The 22,796-nt window shown below is 45.7% G+C and overlaps 1 protein-coding gene across 6 annotated transcripts; it reads left to right on the forward strand.

The window, feature by feature from the left end:
- Positions 1-12,383: 12,383 nt before the first annotated feature.
- LOC109752523 (DNA-dependent metalloprotease WSS1) lies at positions 12,384-16,339 on the forward strand. 6 transcript variants are annotated; one of them, XM_020311426.4, is made up of 6 exons: positions 12,384-12,961; positions 13,063-13,258; positions 13,977-14,151; positions 14,873-15,018; positions 15,308-15,420; positions 15,905-16,339. In XM_020311426.4, the coding sequence occupies exons 1-3, from the start codon at positions 12,639-12,641 to the stop codon at positions 14,049-14,051; spliced, it is 594 nt and encodes a 197-aa protein (XP_020167015.1). In that variant the 5' UTR covers positions 12,384-12,638; the 3' UTR covers positions 14,052-14,151; positions 14,873-15,018; positions 15,308-15,420; positions 15,905-16,339. The 6 variants fall into 6 exon arrangements, with proteins under 6 accessions (XP_020167015.1, XP_040243544.1, XP_020167004.1 ...); XM_040387610.3 differs by having other exon boundaries at positions 15,971-16,339; XM_020311415.4 differs by having other exon boundaries at positions 14,873-15,420.
- Positions 16,340-22,796: the final 6,457 nt, after the last annotated feature.

Here is a 22,796-nt window from a genome sequence, read left to right on the forward strand (position 1 = left end):
TTCGTGTACACTTGGGATTAGAAAAGTGTCTCTCTGGAACACACCTAAACAGGGATTTGCCGGCGGGCCCTTGGGTGGTGATTGGCGACTTGAACCTACTAAAAGAGCAACAATGCCATCAACCAGCATACTCGCTTCTGTGCAAAGCTGAACGCCCTCGAGCTAAAGGAGATGTACTTGAATGGAATGAGATATACATAGTCGACCGAGCCTGAGCGGCCGACGTTGGAAAAATAGATCATGTGTCCTGCACAAATTCTTGGGAGGAGGCGCACCCCTCTTCCTTCCGGCGGTGCTTGGATCGGCGGTCTCCGACCATTGTCCATTGCTTCTCAACCTAACCTGGATTTGAGCAAAACGAGCGGAGATTCAGATTTGAAGCCTTTTGGACAAAGGCGGATGGCTTCTTTCCCATAGTGGAAGAGGCGTGGAGCTCGGTCCCTCTAAGGGGAACCTGTTCGTGGTTTTGGATCAAAAACTAAGGGATACTGACCGGTGGATAGGAAACGTAAAACTAGAAATTTTGATAGCTCTCAAGGTGATTTCATGTCTAGATAGTGCTATGGACAAAAGTCCATTATCTCGCAAGGAGTTCCAGCTACGTAAGCTGTTGAGATGCAAGCTGCTTGGGTTGTGCTCTCTCGAGCGTTGTGTTGCAAGGCAGAGGTCGCGACTGCTATACCTACGGGATGGGGACGCCAATACAAAGTTTTTAGGCAGCATGCACGGCGCCGATAGAGAAAAAAAAGTGATCACGGCATTGAGGCACAAGGATGAGATTCTCACAGGGCACGAAGAAATTGCTACTAAGCTTTGTGCGGCCAGGCACCGGAGCGTGTTTACACTATGGACTTGGGAGTCTTGGACATCCCCGTCATTGACCTATCTCACCTTGAGATGCCTTTATCGGTGGATGAAGTGGAGAAAGTGATCAAGGCCATGCCGAAAGATAAGGCACAAGGACCGAATGGCTTTACTGGACGTTTTGATTCTTCTTGCTAGTACACAATCAAGCCGGATTTCTTGAGAGCCTTGGAGGCGTTCTATCTCGGGGACATAAGTGGGCTGCTGGCAATTGACAAGGCGATAGTTTCACTGCTGCCCAAAATTGATGTTGCATATTTGAAGGATTTTCGACCGGTGAGTTTGGTATATACATGGTGCGATTAGGATCTTTGATGAGATACTATTTGAGAGACTTGGACCAGATCTTCCTAAGCTTATGGGAGTGCACCAAAGAGCATTCGTTATTGGAAGGTCAGTGCATCGCCCGCCATCTACATGCACTATCACTACTAGAAAAAGGGCCTAATGTGAAGCACATTAGTCCCGGTTTGCAACTGAACCGGCACTAATGTGACCGTTAGTGCCGGTTCCAACGGCTAGGCGGTCGGCGCTCATTAGTACCGGTTCGTGGCGAACCTTTAGTACCGGTTCATGCCACCAACCGGTACTAACGAGGCAGTGGTTGGCTGTTGTCAGGCTGTGGCCCGACCATCCCCTTTAGTACCGTCTCGTGGCATGAACCGGTACTAAAGAGGTTGTGGCAGGCTGTTTTTAGTCCCACCTCGCTCCCCTAACAGGGTTTTTACCACCTTAGTGAGAGCGGTGAGGAGGGAACCGGCTCCTCTACCGTGCCCGCTTGGCACGGCAGGGTGCCGTGCCTTCTTACGACCCTAGCAAAGCAATGGTCTAGCCCAGGAAACTACTAAAAGCCCATATCAGCAGCCCAGCAGCTCACCTGATGCCCGCTGATTAACAACATGGTTCTCAATTTTTTTTACTGATTAACAATATTAGTCTTCTATAAAAAAAATTAACAGCATTAGTCCACGGCTGCATGTTCTCATGGCGTTTTTTATTTGTCAAAATTTCGGTCGATTTAAATTTGGTTAAGTATATAAGTCGACTGTTGTCTGCATGTTGTTTCTCAACTTTTTTGTCTTTTCTGGATTTATAGTTTCTAATACATGAATATATTTGCTAAATTTTCAAAATATGTAAATGTAGGAAATGGTACTGTTGCCCGCTCGAAGCAAAATACAAATATATTTTTTAAAAAAATTGCTCTCCGTAATGGTAAGTTAGTTTTTCTATGGGGGAAATCGTTTCTTTTTGGGTTTGGGAAATAGTTAATTAGGTGACATGTGCAGGCGTGTGATGCATCAGATTTTTTTAGTTTTTTTTGAGAAATCTCGCCAGTCTTTTTATTCAAGCAAAATGTTCATGGGCCGGTACAATGTTCAGGTCATGAGGCATGCCTAACCAGACATGTCGACCTACTGAAAGACCGCTAGCAAACTGCGAGATCATGGGCCTCGAAGTTAAAATTCATACGTTCGAAAACAAAATTACAAGAAAGAAAGAGGCTCTTCCGAGCTGTTATTTCATGTAGCATCGCTGCATGTGGCCCTCTGCTTCCTCTGCTGATATCCTGCACCACGGCTTGACAGTCATTTGCAATGTGCACCCGCTGAATGTTCAGGTCTTCAGCCAACGCCATCGCCTCCCGGCATGCATATGCTTCAAGGATTGTAGGGTCAGACATACCTCGAAAAACGACGGCCAAAGAACCCAGGTATTCTCCAGCATGGTCACGACATATCGCAGCGGCCATAGATTTTTTTTAGTTGAACGTGATGCATCCGGTGAACAGTTGGGCTGGTTAGATAAACTTTCACCAAGGAGTCTGGCCTTTCTGGCCCATATCAATGTGTAAGGTGCGGGGTAAGAAGGCACGGCACCCTGCCGTGCCCAGCAGGCACGGTAGACGAGCCGGTTCCGGTGAGGAGAGAGTGAGACTGAGAGTCACAGCTGCACTTCCTTGGTTCCTAAATACGAAGTATATATATATTTTTTTAAAGATTTTAATAAAAGACTACATACAGATATATAAGACATACTTTAGAGTGTAGAATCACTCATTTCGCTTCGTATGTAGTCGATGTTTGAACCGAGGTATTTAAGAACGGAAGGAGTAGAACCAAGGTATTTAGACAGTCTGTCACTGCTATCAAATTTCTTAGATGTCTGTCTTTTTAATCTTTTATTTTGCATGTTGCATATGAATTATTATACTATTCCTGAAAAAAATATGGCAGAACTATATTTAATTCATATATTTCTATATATATTTCACTTTGCAGAATGTGCCACTGACAGATATGGATATTGTTAACCATGAAAAAGAACCTATCAACAAGATCGATGTGCAGATAGAAATAATAGCAAATTCGCGTCATAACAAACCAAGAAGAGCAAATACAAATATTACACCACAAGGTATTTACTTTCACAGTGATTATCAACCTTGTCATTTCATTGGCCTTTTTTATATGTAACTAATTTGGCTTCATGTTGTCCCATGACAGATTATATTTGCACAACGAACGATATTTCCATTATTAAATCAATCATGTCCTTACATGAAAAAACGAAGTTGGTGCACATCAATGATGCATTATTAACGAACGCTGAGATGAGATGCCTTACGCATGATGATGTGTTTTTGCATGATGATGTAAGTCAAACCACACAAACTCTCGTAATTAAACATCAGTGTCTCAAAATTTAAATGTATTACTCCCTCCATTCCACAATGTAGTGCTTCCTCTATCTCCGTGCTTCAACTTTGACCGTAAATTTAACTACCAAGACCGATTGCGGCGGGAGCAAAAATTATATCAGTGAATTCGTATTCGAAAGAAGTTTTTAATTATGTAATTTTTTCACCCGCCGCAGTCGGTCTCGTTCGTTAAATTTATGGTCAAAGTTCGACCTCGAGAAGCGCGGGCGCACTATATTTTGGAATGGATGGAGTATATCTTTGAAATTATAGGTAATAAATGCATACATATACTGCATAAGTGCCCGGGAGCATCTGCAAAATAGAGCGGATGGAAAGGTACACATAGCAAGCACGTTTGTGTCTTCCCTGTTTAAGAAAGATAAGATAGACCCGGCAACACATCGCCACATTGTAAAACGAGTGAATACTTTTCTGGAGCATGACATGGTCAGTCTTAACTCACTACACTTATAATATAATGAAGCACATCTTTTTACCTGAAAGTGGTTACGTGTTATATAATATTTATTACTTCAGGTATTCCTTCCAATTAACATCAGAAAATGCCACTGGTATCTATCAGTAATCAATGCGAAGAAACGAGAGATACAGGTACTGGACTCGCTTGGAGTTGGAATGGGCCGCAGTGACCTCACTATGACGGTAAATGTCTGCTTATTGTGTTTTCCTCTATACATTACATTCTCTTTGCTCTAATATGTAGTGACAATTTTTCCATTTAATAGTTACAAGGACTTGACAAGCATCTAAAAATCGCATGTGATATGCCGGAGTTTAAGAGAGGTGATAGGTGGCAGGACCTCGATATTATGAATTGGACAGTCATAGACAAGTTCCAAGAGCCAATCCAAACAGATAGGTATGATGAACACATCTCATAATCTGAACTGAATTATAGAGAAATTTATGATAGAATAGTAAGTCTTGTGAAAACATTATTGATGCAAAAATATGGTCTTATTTGTTAGCCGAAACATTGAGGTAATAGATATACATTGGACAATAAATGGAGACATGTACAATGAACATTATTACTTGTTTAAATACTTTATTTATATTGAGATGAAAGCCTAAAGAAATATTTTGATATTGTAGCGCGTCATGTGGATTGTTTATGTTAAATTGTATGGAGTATTGGACTGGAGATATTTTGTCTGATAATTTCACTCAGGTATCTCTTTTTTCTTAATAGCAGATTTCATCTCAATGGCGCTTTTTAACAAATTTTTTTAATTACTATATGTAGGAGGACATGAAAGAATTTCGACGAAAATTAGCTGTCATATTGTTGGAGACAGAACTTAATAAGTTAAAAGGAAGTCCAATATATTATCGGACTGACAATGAAGAAAATGTATCTGACAATGAAGAAAATGTATCTGATTCTGATGTTGAGTTTCTGGAGGACCGAAAGCGTAAGCGGCAAGATTCACATGATGGAGCCGAAGACAAAAGCCCCCTTCGGAACCCCATCATGGCCGCGGACCCGCAAGATTTAGTTGATGAACTATGCAACCACATCATGTCAATTAATGATGCTACTTCCTTGGAGTAAGGAGCATGTCTAAGAAGTATAAAGTTTCAATATACACTATTACAATGTTACAATTATTAACTGTTATCTACAGGAAGGAGTGGGTGCGAAGTTCTAAACCCCATCCGATAGGATTAAGTCTTAGAAGGATCCAAGGTATACTCCGCAGGGACCAGCCGTTGGACATTGATTGTTTCAACATGGCTATACGTATACTTGCAAGTGACGAGGCCTTACTGACAAGAGATCCTCCCGTGCGCTTTATGGATCTACAATTTTGTGTAAGTTACCGCACATCACAAATTATTATTATCATTGTCACCATCATGTTCCTTAACCATTTTTACCCAGACGGCCGTGATTGAAGCTGCCCTCGCTTCCGCACGAAATTTAGATTCGCGGGTACAGCCAGATATTCAGGCGCTAGCATCATTGCTTCGTAGCTCGACTGAGATAGACCACACCATCTCATCATGCAATTGGGTAAGTTTGGTCTATTTTATATGGTAGTCGTGATTAACATTTATTCTAAATGAGTGTTACTTGTAGATATTGCTTCCTCATGCATTCCTCGGCCACTTCATCTTGTTCGCAATCGACAAACATGCCTGTCAAGTATCTATTTTGGACCCACTTATTCCGTCCTTATCTTCAGAGAGATATGCATTAAAATTTCAGAGGGTTGCATTCTACCTGAATGATGCACTCGAATTAGCACAACCGGGTTGGAAGTCTGATACATTTTTCTGGCCACGTAAATCACCAATTGATGTTCCGACGAGCGTAGACCGGTAAGTTACTCTGAAAATCAATATGCACATTTTATATTTATTGTCATAACCTCCCAAGATAATGATAGTGTATTCATCTACAGGGATGAATCTGGTTATTTTGTTTTCAATTTTATGCTCTCATGGCATGGTAACAAATTTGTTCGTCCAATTTGCACGGTGGGTATTCTATATTACACGTTCATAAAAAGTTTGAAGCGAAATTGCATGCTAACATCATACATTGCACATGCAGGATGGTTATCAGTTGAGAAAGAATTTGTTGATACACTTGCTCGAGTATCATGCGAATGAAGCTAAAGACAACATCCCGTATGATGTACGAGAAATTCTCAAGTGCCTCAAGTAGGAAGTTAATAAGAGATAATAAACTGGACTTGATCTCTACGCATCGGTAGTCAGACTATAGTTTCTTTTTATCAGAATTTATTTGTTCATCTCCATGGATTTGTTTTCCGTATTTGCCATATGTTGTGGCTATTTATTTATAAGCTTTTGCGATGCAATATGTATTGGAGGGGGAAAAAGTTAAGCTTCGTCTGAAATAGATGCACTCATTATCTTATTTTCAATTTTATGCTCTCTGGGATGGTAACAAATATATGCAAAGGCATGTAAATTTTTTTCCCTCTGTTATAAAATCTCGGTCGGTATCTACCGACACAATATTTACTCTTTGAAAAAAAAAGTCTTGGGCAATATGCACTTAGCCTACGAATCGCCCGCAAAATGCAAAGGAAAAACGAAACAGCTTCACGCACGATACTTGTGCCCGACCTGTGCACGACAAGCATATCCAGTGACTACTGCTGTTCTCAGTCGTGTAAGCATGTGCGGCTGGATTCCATCGTCGTCTAGTTATCGTGTAATTTTTGTCGTGTGTATAGCACCTCTCAAGGAAAAAAAGACTCGGCCTGCGAACCGATTAAAAAAAGTGGAACTGTTTCCTCCCCCGGACGAGAGACCAAGCCCGTCCGCCGCCGCATGGCGATACGCGTCCCGGTCCGCCGCTCCAAGCCGATCTGCTTCCCCTCCGCCGCGGCACCTCTTTCCCCGCCCACCCCCTCTAACCCCCCCCCCCCCCCCCCCCCCCCTCGTCGATGGTGGAGCTATGGCAGTTATCTCCCCACCCCGCATGATAAAAAGGTGCAAACCTCCCTTGTCTTGAGTTCTCCCTCATTCTCTCTTCCTTTTTACTCATCGGGCCACCGCTGCCGTCTTCACCTCGCGCCGGCATCAGCAGCGGCAGTGAAGCGGACGACGGCTTCGTGCCTGCCCTCGGTGCGTGGTGGGGGCGGTGGCGGTCGACGTGATTCGGCTGGGTGCGCACGACACCGCGTGTGGCGCTGCTCCAACTCGCGGTGCGTGGACCAGGCCAGACTCGCCGCATTCCGGTCACGACGCGCATCCAGCTCTGCTGCAACTGTCGCTTTTTATCATCCGCGGTCACCTGCGACATTCCACATACAGGTCAGGTCTGAACAGAGAAGTTACCTGCCACACAACAAGGTAACATACATTCCCGCCAATCAGTTTCTTTGGATGTAATGGAAACAAATAATGCATGAGAGAGATATGGAGCTCAGCTCTTTCCTTTAGCAATCTATGCTTCTCCCAGTAAATCCTTGCATCTTAGAGGCTTGAACCAACGTTGCTTCATTTCTTGATAGCAGTTTTCTTTTAAATATTGTACTACCTGAATGCCCGTGGTTTAGTCGTTATATTCATACTATGCATACATAAATTCAGCCATTAAAAAAATTAATCTGAGAGCCAGCATGTGCATACCTTAACAATTATTCATTGATTCTTCCCGCTAAGCTTTATTAGCTGCAAGTGAAATGGTGGGAGAGCACTCGTCGCCATGGCCGAATCTAGCGACAAAAGAACAATTTTCACTTCTCAAAGAGCAATTTTCACTTCTCAAAGATGTTCTTTTACTTTGGCAGCTGCAGGCCACATATATATTAGTAGTCCTGTTGTACAACTTTGATGAATTTTCCTTTTCCAAGTTATTGTTGGTCCAGTTATTGGCCTCTCTAAAAACATTTGTTTTCACATGTCCTTTGCTCCCAGGAAATCTGGTTCAAGCTCTACTGTTGTTTTATAGAAGGAAGTTGGAGGCGACATTCGAAAATCCAGCAGGTTCTTCTTCTGGGTATGAAAAAAAATGACTATAGATTTCGTGGTCTGCCATTGCTTTTCTATTTCTTTGTGTTCTTATTGTATCGGATGGCATGATTGACATCTATTTCAAAAAGTCCATATACTTCAGCAATTGACAGATTTTGCTATCATACAAGTCAATAACAATAGGCATCGATTGCAAACTTCAGAGGTACTATGCATGTGTGTTAGAATTTTATTGATTTGTATCTATTCTTATTGCCACTCTGTTGCTTCCAAATTTAAATGTGACATATTTTGTTAAACTGTATTAGATGGCGCCAATTAATCTTAGACGTCAGCGGACATTTGCAAACTTCACAAAAAACCAGTTGAGCCTAGGTAAGTTTAACATGCTTTCTCATATTTGAAAGAAAAGGAAAACCCTGTTAGCTAATTTAAGCTATTTGTTATAGATTCATAGACTTCGACGACATCGAATATTCTGATACATTCAGAACTTGTAGCATCTGCGTGAGGGTAGATGTCAAATTCCCGGTTAATCCGAGTGGTGATAAGCTTCACTTCATTCTTATGGACAAAACTCTAAGTCTCAAGCATGTTAGATTGCTAAAATAGACATTTGTTTTATCATCATCTAACATTTCCTAAAACAATTCTAAGGGTGCCAAAATCGAGGCTATAGTTGCCGGAAAAGATTTAGTGAATAGATTCAATATTACATTGCACATGGGTCGTAAGTACATCATTCATGGTGTTACTATGCGGCCTAACTTTGAAGAACTGGAGTGTAGATACATTCAACACACATATGAGTGTTCCTTCAGCGCAAGGACATTTGTTGAGTCTCTCTCACTTCAATTTCCAACATATCCCAAGCATTTGATGCCGTTCCAAGAAGTTCAGAGGTGTCCAAGAAACACTTTCGTAGGTATGCATTCAAGCATATAATACTTACTAACATAGAGATAATCTTGGTATATAATTTTGACTAATGATAATTGACACAGGCATAATTGGCATGGTCGTTCATTATGATGGACATGAACGCATTGGGGGATACCCAGGTGCTGAAATATAGAGAGGTCACCTTCATGGATATGTGGTATGTGTAGTTGGTACATAATAGTTCCAACTCTTTTATACCGAATAATCGAAATTAGTTCAAAAAGTCCTTGACATGGTTACCATTTAAAAAAATTCCACATTGTAGGGGCAAACTTATAGTTGTTGGGATTTGGGGTGGCAACTTGATTCAGAACTCATATAGGTGGTCAACAACTGAAGGCAATAAATCTATTGTCCTTGCCACTATGCTTCGTAAGGATTGCAAATACGGTAATTGAAGCATCTATACCAATACATGTATTGCATATTCTAAGGAAGTGTATTGTTATGTCAACCTAAATATTTTTTTATCTTGGCAATAGGAAATCTGGAAACTTCAAATTACACCACCCTTGCATTCAACCCGGATCATACTGCAGCACGTGCACTTGATGGTGAGTAGTTATGACTTAATATCAACTAAAAATCAATTACTTATGATTGTTATTAACATATGTAGACAAATTTTAAATATTATTAAATGCAACATTTATAATATATATTTTTGCAGATATTCGCCAGAAAATAATAGGTGGGTTGATTGATATGAAGTTTGTTCAGCAATTTATTGAGTGGAGGTGGGCTTTCCTAGCACGCGAGTTGTCTACAAAGGATCCCCGAGACAGGATGTATACAAAGAAAGCTCGGCGCATGTAGTAGAGATAGTAGACATTGGTTATGCCTATTACGCATGATTGTGTGTTTCAATTTGTGAGTGTAGTTATCACGTACTTGGTTTGTATGTACTATGTAGGTGACTGTTTCGTCATATTTGTTTGTGTCTATGGTGTTTTAAGGGATGTGCTAATTTCACGGATGATTTAGTTATTATCTACATTTAAATACAAGTTTGTCCATGTTCATAGATTTTGAATTACCTATGACATTGTTTTTTTGTCAAAATATATTCTATAAAAAGCACTCATTTAAAATATCCAAGTCCATGCTATCACTTTGTCGAGTAATCTTTTCACATCATATACTTCATATTTTGTGTGTCTATGGCAACGCACGGGCATTCAACTAGTGACGTATACATAGTGGATACGCCCAAAAATAATAACGACGATGACAAGGAAAGCCCAGCGAAGGAGGACCCTTCTAAGGCACAACCAAAGCGCCGGCGTCAGCGGCGCCGTTCTAAATCGCGCCGCAGCAGAGATAGCAACACCGGCACAGGAAATGACAACACTCAGGATGGTGCTGAAGACACAGAGGAACTCGATGAACAAGCTGTCGGACGAGACAATCGGGAAGATGGGCAAGTCAGCCCCGACGAACAGACATGGAAGAAGACTCGTAGGACGGTAGTTACCATCCGCTCTCCGAGGAGGAGGCGAGCCTCGGCAACGAAGACTTCATCGTGCCTGAGGAACCTCTCGAGCAGGAGCGCTTCAAGCTTCAGCTAATAGCCACTGCGAGGAGCTTGAAAAAGAAGCAACAACAGCTTCAAGCTGATCAAGACCTGCTCAATGACAGATGGACCGATGTCCTGGGAGCCGAGGAATACGGCCTTAAACGCCCAGCCAAGAGTTACCCGAAACGCAGACTGCTACCTCAGTTCGACGAGGAGGCGCCGAAGCCCATACCTCCCTCGCGCAACGCGGTCGGGACAGCGCGGCGGACCGACCACCACGCAGTCGGGATAAAGCGGCAACTCATGCCGAACAGCAGCCTGCCCTACCGCCATGAAGAAGCAGAGACAAAGCAGCTCGGGGTTATACATACGACCTTCGGCAGGACCTGGACAGTAGAGCAGGACACACAAGATCGATCTACAGATCGCGAAGACGTGCCTTGACACGCGAAGACAGCTATCCATTCGGACGTGACAAACCTAGTCACGCCCGGGCCAAAAAACACAGACGGACTCCATCGGAGCTGCGTCGCGATGCGGCCCGATATAAAGGTGCCGCACACCCTCTTTGCTTCACTGACGAAGTAATGGATCATGAATTCCCAGAAGGATTCAAACCCGTAAACATCAAATCATACGATGGAACAACCGATCCCGCGGTATGGATCGAGAATTTCATTCTCCACATCCACATGGCCCGCGGGGATGATCTTCACGCCATCAAATACCTCCCACTAAAACTCAAAGGGCCAGCTCGGCACTGGCTAAACAGTCTGCCTGAAAATTCCATTGGCAGCTGGGAGGACTTGGAAGAAGCTTTCCTTGACAACTTTCAAGGTACTTATGTCCGGCCACTAGATGCCGATGACTTAAGTCACATAGTCCAGCAACCTGGAGAGTCAGCCAGGAAATTCTGGACTAGGTTCCTAACTAAAAAGAACCGGATCGTCGACTGTCCGGATGCCGAAGCCCTAGCGGCCTTTAAACATAGCATATGTGACGAATGGCTCGCCCGCCACCTCAGCCAGGAAAAGCCAAAATCCATGACAGCCCTCACGGCACTCATGACCCGCTTTTGCGCGGGTGAGGATAGTTGGCTTGCTCGCAGCAAAAACACAGCCAGCGAGGCAGGCCCCTTCGAGGTCAAAAACAACAACGGCAAGCTCCGACGCAACAGAAACAAATGCCGAAGCAACGGCGATAATACTGATGACACTACGGTTAACGCCGGATTTAGCGGCTCCAAGTCCAGTCAGCGGAAGAAGCCGTACGAAAGAAACAACCAGGGACCATCCAGCCTGGACCGCATACTTGACCGCCCGTGCCAGATACATGGCACCCCAGACAAGCCAGCCAACCATACCAACAGAGATTGCTGGGTTTTTAAACATGTCGGCAAGTTAAACGCCGAACATAAGAAAAAGGGATCACAAAGCGAGGACGATGACGAGGAGCCCCGGCAACTGAACACAGGGGGACAGAAGAAGTCTCCCCCCCAGGTCAAATCGGTGAACATGATATATGCTACACACATCCCCAAGAGGGAGTGCAAACGCGCGCTCAGGGACGTCTATCGATAGAGCCCACTACTAGGGAAAACCTTATACACAGAAGTTTATCAGCAGCGCGGTCTAAAAACGGGCGCTACTGCTAATTAGTAGCAGCGTGGGGTATAAAACCCGCGCTACTACTAAGCTGATAGTAGTAGCGAGGGGTATAAACCCGCGCTACTACTAAATGATCTTCATCATACCCCTAGAACATGCCATAGTAGTAGCAAGGGGTATAAAACCCGCGCTACTACTAAGTAGGTAGCTATAGTGCAGTAAGACCCCCACGCTGTTACTAACCGTGTCCACTACTGCACCATCCACCCCGGCCCGATCCACTCCCACCCCACCACTCTCTCTCTCTCATCCTAAAAAAACTCTCTCACGAACTCCGCACGATCTCCTCGGTCCACCCCACCCCGGCTCCTCTCCCCACGATCTCCTCGCCGCCGCCCCCACCCACGCCGGCTGGTTCCGGCGAGCACCGGCCGCGCACAACACCCCACCTCCTCCTCCTCCCCCTCCCTTCCCCTTCCTCATCTGCCCGCCCCTTCTCTCTCCTCCTTCCTCCCGGCGGCCGGCGATGGGCGCGGACGAGGAGGAGCACCAGTCCCCCGCGCGGAAGCGCGAGCGCGAGGAGGGAAAACACTATAACTGGAGGCCCCCCTCGTCTCCCGCCCGCCTCGCCGCCAACCCCCAAATCGATTTCAAATTGCGCGCCGCCCGGTCGGCGTCCCTGGCGGCAGCGATGGAGGTGGGCGACCTGCACAAGGTGTGGGAGATCCGGGCGCTCAAGCGGAAGCCCGAGGAGCCGGCGGCCCGCGCGCTCCTCAACCGCGTCGCCAAGCAGGTCCAGCCCATCATGCGCCGCCGCAAGTGGCGCGTCAAGGTCCTCTCCGAGTTCTCGTAAGCAGACCCTAACCCTAGCCTCTGTATCCCTCGTTCCCCCCATCGGCTTCTCCGTCTGACCGATACCGTGCGCCGGGGCGATTTCATTGTGGGAACAGGCCCAAGAACCCGAGGCTGCTGGGGCTCAACGTCAACCGGGGCGTCGAGGTGAAGCTGCGGCTCCGGCGCGACGGCCGGGACCTCGACTTCATCCCCTACGAGGAGGTGCTCGACACCATGCTCCACGAGCTCGCGCACAACGCGCGCGGGCCCCACGACGCGCAGTTCTACAAGCTCTGGGACGAGCTCCGCAAGGTCCGTATCTTCATGTTTCTGCTCTTGTATCGGTGCTTGAAATGTCTACGATTCCACCTGTATAGCGGCTCACTAATGTCAGTGTATGTATATATCCGGTTGCTTGGAATATGTTGCTTGTGTGCACTAGGCTATAAGAATGCAGATGTTGTGCATATTCCCTTGCAACCTAGCCCGTTTACTGAAAGCTTGGTTCAATTGATTTTGGGGTTAACGACATTTAACCTGAAATTTTCGTTGGTTCCTGTCGTCATTAACAATGTGCAGACGGAACTGATCTTATAACTTATGGCTTAGAATTCTTTTGCGGTAGAATCAGAAACATGATTTAAGGTGGTTACGTAAAACATTGGACCAATGGCTTTAGTTATCAATTTTTTTGCTTCTCCTTGAACTGATAAAAATGTATTATGAATTTCATATTATAGCTGGCAATGTTAGAAGAAAGAACATAAAGGTTAACATGTTGTAGAAGAATTCATAGGTGACATGTCCAAGTATTTCCCATTGCAATGAAGTAATGGCTTAGAAGTCATATAACTTGCTTATTAACCGATCCAGTAAAATTCTGTTGATTGTGCATAATTTTACTTATTAGCCGCAGGATGTGTTTATACTTCTAGATAGACAGGTATACATTTTTTTCACTGTTGTTCCACAATTTTTGTTATACTTCTAGATAGATGGCACCATTGATCTTTCATTTTCTTTTCAACAGTTTAACAGTACAACGGATGGGGCTGTTAAATATGAGATTCCAATTGTGGCAGTGCATTGCAAAATAACTATTTGAGGTATATATGGCATGCCATCTATGACTATGATGCATGCAGTTCCTCCCAGAGTGTTCCTCTCCAGCTACCAGGCCTTTCGATGGATGTTACTCTGCGCAGGTAAGTCTGATAGTTAACATACTCTTATTTCATTAAACAAAATTCAGGTCTATTCCTTTATGTATATATGAGGAATTGATAGTGCAGATTAGAAGCTTACAAATTGTCCTCTCATGCTTTGGCTATCATACTTAGAGCTCCAGTAGTTCAGAATATTAACAATATTTGCATATTGAATATTTATCATAGCATTCGTGTTTCTCAAGCTTTTGCCGCTAATTTGTTTCCTCTAAAACTTTAGAGTTCCATATCAGAATATTGAAATTGGGATGTCCTATTTTATCACTGTTTTCCACTTCGCAAACAAGTTAATCTCTTAAAGTAGAATCACAAGTTCGTGAAATATGGCACATAAGTCCACATGTAATTAGGAATGATTAGTTCTTATGGGCAGGGCGATAGGGATTTCACGAGTCTTATTAGATTCTTTGTTACCATGTGTTGTCCAAGTTAATTGAGTATTGGCAGCATGGTCTAACCTCTTTGAGGTTGCTGAGTTTAGCCCTCTGGTACAACAAGGACAAGGAATTTATAGATGTTCAGGTTACATATTTTTAAGCATCCAGCCTGTGTCGGTAGTGAATTCAGTATGCTTAATAATAATAACTTGCCATGTCAAAGACATAATATTTGATAAGTTTTGGTTTAACCTACAAGTAATTGCCAACGGAAATCTGTTGCTTCTTATGCGCTAAACCTACTGTGACTTTCTACAATGCAGGTTAACCAATTAATTGAACCACAAGGATAGAGATCTACACTCTATTCAACAATTTTCTCGAGAAGTTTGATTTGTATTCGATATTTCATGGACTTAAATAATCTCTATCTGTAAACACATTGGTTTCTTTCATCCAGTGAACCCAGGTAATAAGTGAAGATGAATATTACATGTGTATATTACTTTTTCCTCTGTCGTTAGATTATGTTCAGAATATTTCTGATATTTTTTTGGAATGCTAGGACCATCACATATAAAAAAGAACTTTAAATCACAAAAATGTTGATTTCTTTTATTAAAGATCTCGAGGGTGAGACAATTTTCAGCAGATTCAGAGGAATAGCTTAAGTACCATACAGAGGATGACACAAATGGTAATGAACACATCATGGATCTTGCATTAATTTTCTTATTCTAGCAGTACAATTTGTGCAGGGAAGTCATTCATTTGTGATGCCATGGAAGTATTGTTTGAAGTTTCCTTGCTGTCAAGACTTTTTTTTCAACATCTATGAGGTGGCAAGCAAGGTAACTGCAGTTCATATCAGGTATAATGTGAATGTAGGTCCATCATCTCATCATCCTTTACGCCCTTTCTTTCCCTAATATTTTACAGCAAACCAACAGATCAGCTAACCACAAGCTTAGTACGTGGTATACTGCATAAATATCTAGCTTGGTAGAAAGCATGGTCAGTAGAGTGTTTTCTAACCATGCACTAGCAGTGCCCACTCCATGCTACTGTTATGTACACAGACGAGAAGTTTGTTTGAGAAAGAGTATGCTTGCTGCCTTTCATCTAATATCATATGTTTCTGTTTCCTATGTGAAACTGATGGTTCACGTCTCTAACTTCTACTGCTTTATAGCTTTGCACAAAAGTTTTTGTAACCATGATGCTGATATACCTATGATTGTTACTTCATGTGCTACTACATTAGTAGGGAGATTTTTATAAAGGTACCAGAATTTATCTTCTTCCACATTAAGTCAATATTTAGTAATGGAGTTCTATTTTTGTTTGCAAACCAGTTCATTCGTCGCAAGGAAGAAAATCTACTCTGGATAGTTGATTTAGTGTTTCTTGAACATGGCCAGGGCAATGGATAAAATCTACTCTGGATAGTTGACAGAGGGAGTACATGCTAAGTTGACTTTTTTTCCTGTGGATTTGCTTATCGTGAAGATGCTTGCAAGGATGCAGAGGGAGCGGATCATTTGGAGAGATAGGATGCCACTGTTTGGTGTTTTTATGCATTTTGGTTTGCTTGTAACTGTGTTTGCACTAGCTGGGAGTAAGTGACTTCAAGAAGTGTAGGTGTTTTAATTGAAGGCATGAAAAGCCATGACAATATGTATGCTCTTACAGGATGTGCTCTAATGCTGCTGGTTTATTATAAATCTTGGATTAGTAATGATGTGTAATGCTGCTGGTTTATTGCAAATATGTGTTTGTTTTAGTTGGAATTGTATGCATAGAATGGAATTGGTGGATTTTATTTTTTAATTCCTAATTAGTTAGTAGTAGCGTGGGAAAACACCAGATGCGCTACTACTACTTCGTTAGTAGTAGCGTGGGTTTGCATCCAGGCTACTACTAACTTTTTAGTAGTAGCGTGGGAAAAAACCTGAGGCGCTACTACTATTTCATTACCCGCGCTACTATTAAAATATTAGTAGTAGCGTGGGTTTCACCCGCGCTACTACTAACTATTAGCTGTATCGCGATACTATTAGCGCGGGTACCCGCGCTGCTAGTAGCCATTTTACCCGCGCTGCTAGTAGCCTTTTTCATCTGTCTCTTTTTGCATAGGCCTTCTTTGACGGTCTGATTACTGGTCCTGTCAAAGGATAAAATACACCAAGGAAGGAAGGAGCTTTGACGTACAAGGGAATCTCCAGGTGTTCTTTGCTAACGATCGCTATACCTGTTTTACATACCCGCACGCAGCTCGCTCTTGGTCATGGCATGTTAAATAGCATTACTCGCTTATCGCATTACTTGCACAAGTACGCCTTGACGTATTAATCAAATCACAATGGAAATTAATTGGCAGCGTCAGCTTATTACTTGTTTTTTCCTCGCCTTTGTATTTATTACTCATCGCACTCGTACACTCCGGTACGTATTACTTCGCCAGGGGCTTCATCAAGCCCCGCAATACGACAATAAAATCCGAACACTTTTACAGTACAGTTCGGCACCCCGAACTTATAGCATTATATGCATCGGCTCCGAATCATGTCTTTGGTCAATAGTTGGGTTGCCCGGCTCCTGTGCTTACTACCTTACGTTCCGCTATATCGGCTAGGGTAGTAAAGGAAGAACTACTGCAATTGTGTCCCGGTTCTTCTGGACGAGCACCTCAGTAGAGAAAGCCGAAAACTGACCGTCATGATGCGGCGAGAGCTGGTCAGCTGTTCGAAAGGTCTGAAATCCTTAGAGTTTTTTTCGCTTTACGTGAGGAATCGGGTTTTATCCGATTAGGTGCGTATAGCGCCCCTAGTTCGGCCTTCCGAATACCAGGGGCTTCGCCAAAATCCTCATTGTCAAACTCCTATGGCTAAGTGAGGGCGATAAAGGCCGTATAGTCTGATTGCCTTGTTCGTTGCGCTAAACACCTCCTTTAAGGACCAGAATGTGGAGTAAAGAGTGTTTAGATTTATCCCGAACACCCCCGTACTCTCTACGTGGGGCAGAAGCCGACGACTGGCCAACCCTCGGATTTCATAAATGGCCGCACAGGAGGTAAATTTTTAAAGCCAAAAGCATTATATTACACAAGGACCTTGTTTCATATTACAGGACAGGATAACATGAAAGTTTTCATGGGAATATAACATCCTTCGCACATTGCTCCGCCACAAGGCGGGATCCCTCCAGGACACTATCAAAATGTAGCTCGGGTCGGCGGTGCTCCTTGCCCTCAGGCGGCCCCTCGGTCATCAGCTTCTTGGCATCCATCTTCGCCCAGTGCATCTTGGCGCGGGCAAAGGCCATCCGCGCACCTTCAATGCAGACCGAACGCTTTATGACTTCAAGCCGTGGGCAGGCACTCACAAGCCACTTCACAAGTCCGAAGTAACTGCTGGGCACGGGCTCGGCAGGCCATAGCCGGACTATTAGGTCCTTCATTGCTAGTTCGGCCGCCTTGTGCAGCTCGACCAGCTGTTTCAGCTGGTCGCTAAAGGGCACCGGATGTTCTGGTCCAAGGTATTGAGACCAGAACAGTTTCTCCGTAGAACTCCCTTCTTCGTCTCGATAGAACTTGGCAGCATCTGATATGCTGCGCGGCAAATCCGTAAACGCCCCTGGAGAGCTCCAAATTCGGGTAAGTAAAATGAACGTTTCCTTCACAGACTTGCTTTGCATAATGAAAGCCTTACCCGCCGCGATCTCCTTGGCAGCCTGGATTTCCTGGAGGGCGCTCTGGGCTTCGGCCGGGGCATCCTGTGCACTCTGGCGGGCCTTCGCAAGTTCGGACTCTTGCGTCTTAGAATCACGCTCCAAGGACTCGTACTTCTTGACGGCGTCCTGGAGCTCTTGCTCGACCTCGCCGACCCGGTCCTCCTGCTTCTCGCGCGCGGCGCGTTCCTTGGCCGCTTTGTCCTTGGCCTCGGCTAACGCCTTCTTGAGGGCTTCCACGTCGGTCGTGGCCCCTAATAAAGTTCATGACACTTTATTCAGCACGAACCATTCATCCTTCCTAAATATACACGCAGGTTACTGCATACCTTGGCTGTCCTCCAGCTGCTTCTTCACGAGACCGAACTCTTCTTCAGCCCGCTCCAGGTTCCGTTTCAGTCCGGAGACCTCCGCAGTATGGGCGGTAGCAGCCAGCAGCGACGCCTGCTTATTCACATAGACATCTTATGTTAGACTCCTGCGAAAATTATTTTGATCCTCTCTTCGGCTTCTTCTTTCCGAACATCGAATAGAGCATCAGGGGCTACTGTCTACACTGTGATATTCTTTCTACAATTACATTACTTATCTCAAAGCCTGTTAGAAGGCTAGCGCAGGCTTCGGTCAGTCCGCTTTTGGCGGACTGAACCTTCTCGATCACCGTACCCATAAGGATACGGTGTTCATCCACAATGGAAGCGCCTCGCAGCGCTTCCAGCAGATTATCCGGTGCCTCTGATTGGACAGAGGTCACTAGTGGAACAAGCACACCTCCTCCTTTCGGGGAAGGCTGCTCGCTTGACTCCGGAGCCGCGTAGGTCTCCGGAATGGTATCCGGCTGGGGGCCGAATTGAATTTGTCCCCCATCACCAGTCCCCATGGGGGCTTTTTCCCCCATGTGTTCGGCGACCGAGGAGTTATCTTTTGGCGCAACCTCGACAGCCTCCGGAGCCGGACACCACCTCTTCATCACCCTTGGCCGGGGGAGAGTGAGCGGGCGGCGGTGACACGCTGGCCATCTCCTTTGAATCTAGCGAACCTCCAGTTGAGGATCGCGGGGAGCTGTCACGGGCCGGATTGCAATGGCATACTTTAAACATATTAATATTACAAAGCGGAAAGGCCAGACGTTGGGATGTGCATAGGGTTTTTGGTACTTACGATGCGGCCCGAGGCTTGGTCCGGGGGGGGGGGGGTCGCTCCGGACTGCTATCGACATCCCACGCGGAGTTACCCGCGAGGGAGCCCTTCCCCCTCTTGGGCGCCTTCGCCTCCAGATTTGTGGAGGCCGCCCTTTTCTTCCTTCCCCCTCAGGGGGGAGTCGCTTTCTTCCTCCTCCTCGTCGTCGTCTTCAGCGGCCGAAGAGTGAGTCTCGTCTTCGGACGTCATGTCCGAGGCACCTTTTCGGCGAGGGCCACTCCTGGCCCCCTTGGCCGTTTTCTTGGCCTTCTTCTCCGACACCTCATAAGGCGCCGGAAACAACATCTTCGTTAGAAGTGGGGTTTCTTGGTCTTCGGGTAGCAGAGCCGGACAGTTAATCTGCCCCGCTATCTCGATCCAGGCCTGAAGAAATTGGTAGGAAGGCTTAGACTCCTTCCTCAAAATATGCCAGTAAAGGGTACACCTTGAAAACATGAAAGAACTTACCGAATTAGCCTGGCGCTTTAAGCTAAGCCAGCAATCCTCGGTCGTGGGCGGTGGTGTCTCGCCGTCCTTGAAAAGCACTTTCCAGATGTCTTCGTGCGTTGTGCCGAAGAGCTCTAGTAGCGTCTAGTGTTTGGCCAGGTTGAACTCCCACAAATAGCAAGTCCGGCGTTGGCACGGAAGGATCCGGCGGATAAGCATAACCTGGATCACGTTGACAAGCTTGATTCCCTTGGTTATCATGTTCTGGACACACGTCTGGAGCCCAGTCAGCTCGTTCGAGGAACCCCGGGTCAGGCCCCTCTCTTGCCAGGAGGTGAGCCGCATCGGAACTCCGGATCGGAATTCGGGGGCCGCCGCCCAGTTGGTGTCGCGTGGCTCAGTGATGTAGAACCACCCCAACTGCCACCCCTTCACCGTCTCCGCAAAGGTGCCTTCAAGCCAGGTGACATTGGGCATCTTGCCCACCATGGCGCCTCCGCACTCTGCTTGTTGACCGCTCACCACCTTCGGCTTCACATTAAAGGTCTTCAGCCATAGGCCGAAGTGAGGCGGGATGCGGAGAAAGGCCTCGCACACGACAATAAATGTCGAGATATTGAGGATAAAGTTGGGGGCTAGATCATGGTAGTCCAGCCCGTAGTAAAACATCAGTCCGCGGATAAACGGGTGGAGAGGGAATCCCAGCCCGCGGACGAAATGTGTGAGAAACACAACCCTCTCGTGGGGCTCTGGGGTAGGGACGATCTGTCCCTTGGCCGGGAGACGATGAACGATCTCCTTGGCCAGGTATCCGGCCTCCCGGAGCTCCTTAATGTCCTTCTTCCTAACGGAGGAGGCCATCCATTTGCCTCCAGCTCCGGATCCAGACATGATTGGAGTGTTTTCTCGGACGGGGAAAGCTAGAACTTGGGCGCTGGAGCTCAAGGATGGAAGGGCAGAGAGAAAGAGAAGGCGTGGGTGAAGAAGGGGAATCCTTATCCCCATATAAAGGCCACGAATATCAAGCGCCTCCCCACTTGCCTTAAAAAACTCGCTTATTCCCCAGGACTGTGTAAACGACACGGTTGGGTTACCCATGCCCGTATTGATGAGAATCCCGCAATAAGGGGACACGATCTCTGCTTTGACAAGACGTGCCAATGGCAACCGCATCTCGAAACATGGAGCGGCAAACGAAAAACGGTTCAAAAATAATGACCGGGCAGACGTGATGTCATGTTGCAAAAAGTTGTCAGCGGATTGGACTCGTGGAATATTGTACTCTCGGCGGTTGTGTGTACAGGTCTGGATACAATCATTATGTCCGAAGACTATCTTAGAGTTCGGAAAGGGGAACCCGCCTTGCAATGCCGAAGACAAATCTGCGCGCCGGACTCCTCGTCATTGAAGCCAGGTTCAGGGGCTACCGAGGGAGTCCTGGACTAAGGGGTCCTCGGGCGTCCGGTCTGTTAGCCATGGGCCGGACTGATGGGCTGTGAAGATACGAAGACCGAAGACTCTCCCCCGTGTCCGGATGGGACTCTCCTTGGCGTGGAGGGCAAGCTTGGCGACCGACTATGAAGATTCCTTTTCTGTAACCGACCTTGTGTAACCCTAGATCTCTCCGGTGTCTATATAAACCGGAGAGCTTAGTCCGGAGGGGATGGATGATCATAGTCATACAGGCTAGACTTCTAGGGTTTAGCCATTATGATCTCGTGGCAGATCAACTCTTGTAATACTCATATTCATCAAGATCAATCAAGCAGGAAGTAGGGATTACCTCCATAGAGAGGGCCCGAACCTGGGTAAACATTGTGTCCCCTGTCTCCTGTTACCATCGACCTTAGACGCACAGTTCGGGACCCCCTACCCGAGATCTGCCGGTTTTGACACCGACAGGAGCCTCCATCAAGATTGTGGAGTTGAACCAAGGAGTTTGTAAGGGTAAGGAGATCGCCTACTTCCTGAAGATCTACCCAAATGAGGCAAGTCCTTCATGGGCGATGACCATGGTGGGATAGACAAGGTTGCTTCTTCGTGGACCCTTCGTGGGTGGAGCCCTCCGTGGACTCGCGCATCCGTTACCCTTCGTGGGTTGAAGTCTCCATCAATGTGGATGTACGATAGCACCACCTATCGGAACCACGCCAAAAACCTCCGTGTCTACATTGCGTTTGCTCCATACAAACTCCTCCCCTTTATCTTCATATGCAATGATTTACATTCCGTTGGTATACTCTTAGAATTGCATATGTAGGTTGATTGCTTGACTTGTGTTAAGTTGCTAAAATCTGCCAAGACTTAAAATTGGGAAAAGGCTAGATTTTTATTTGGTCAAGTAGTCTAATCACCCCCCCTCTAGACATACTTTCGATCCTACACTTCTCAACTCCTCCGTTTTTACACTACGCGGGCAACTGGCTTCTCAATTTTGGACTCCGTGAAGTCAGTGTGTTCGGCTCAGCTCTAATCGCGAAGTTGATGAAGCTGGCTGCCGGAGCGTTACCGAACAGGCCCTGAATGGAGTGCCAAAGTGGACACAACTCGTGGCCGATCTCAGGGCCGGCAAAAAGAGGAATGATGGCTAAAGCTCCCACCAATCAATTGGATTGGACGATGAAGATGAAGATATTGTCGTCGAGAATGGAAGAGCCACCGTGCCAAAGGATAACCGCCAAGTCATGGGAAACAAGTGAGAGAAGGCAAGGGCCTCCTGTGATGCCGCGGCTACAAAAATATCCTCCACATGGACGGGCCTTTTTTCGGCACGGGGGAACAAAAAAGAGGAGAGGTACAAGCTCATGTTGGATGCGCGAAAGGAGAGGATGGATTGGGACCGGAAGAGGGAGGAGAAGAAGCTGCAAATTGAGAGGGAGAAGATCGAGTTGG

The sequence above is a fragment of the Aegilops tauschii genome, chromosome 4, assembly GCF_002575655.3.
Source record: "Aegilops tauschii subsp. strangulata cultivar AL8/78 chromosome 4, Aet v6.0, whole genome shotgun sequence".
NCBI classification, from domain to species: domain Eukaryota; kingdom Viridiplantae; phylum Streptophyta; class Magnoliopsida; order Poales; family Poaceae; genus Aegilops; species Aegilops tauschii.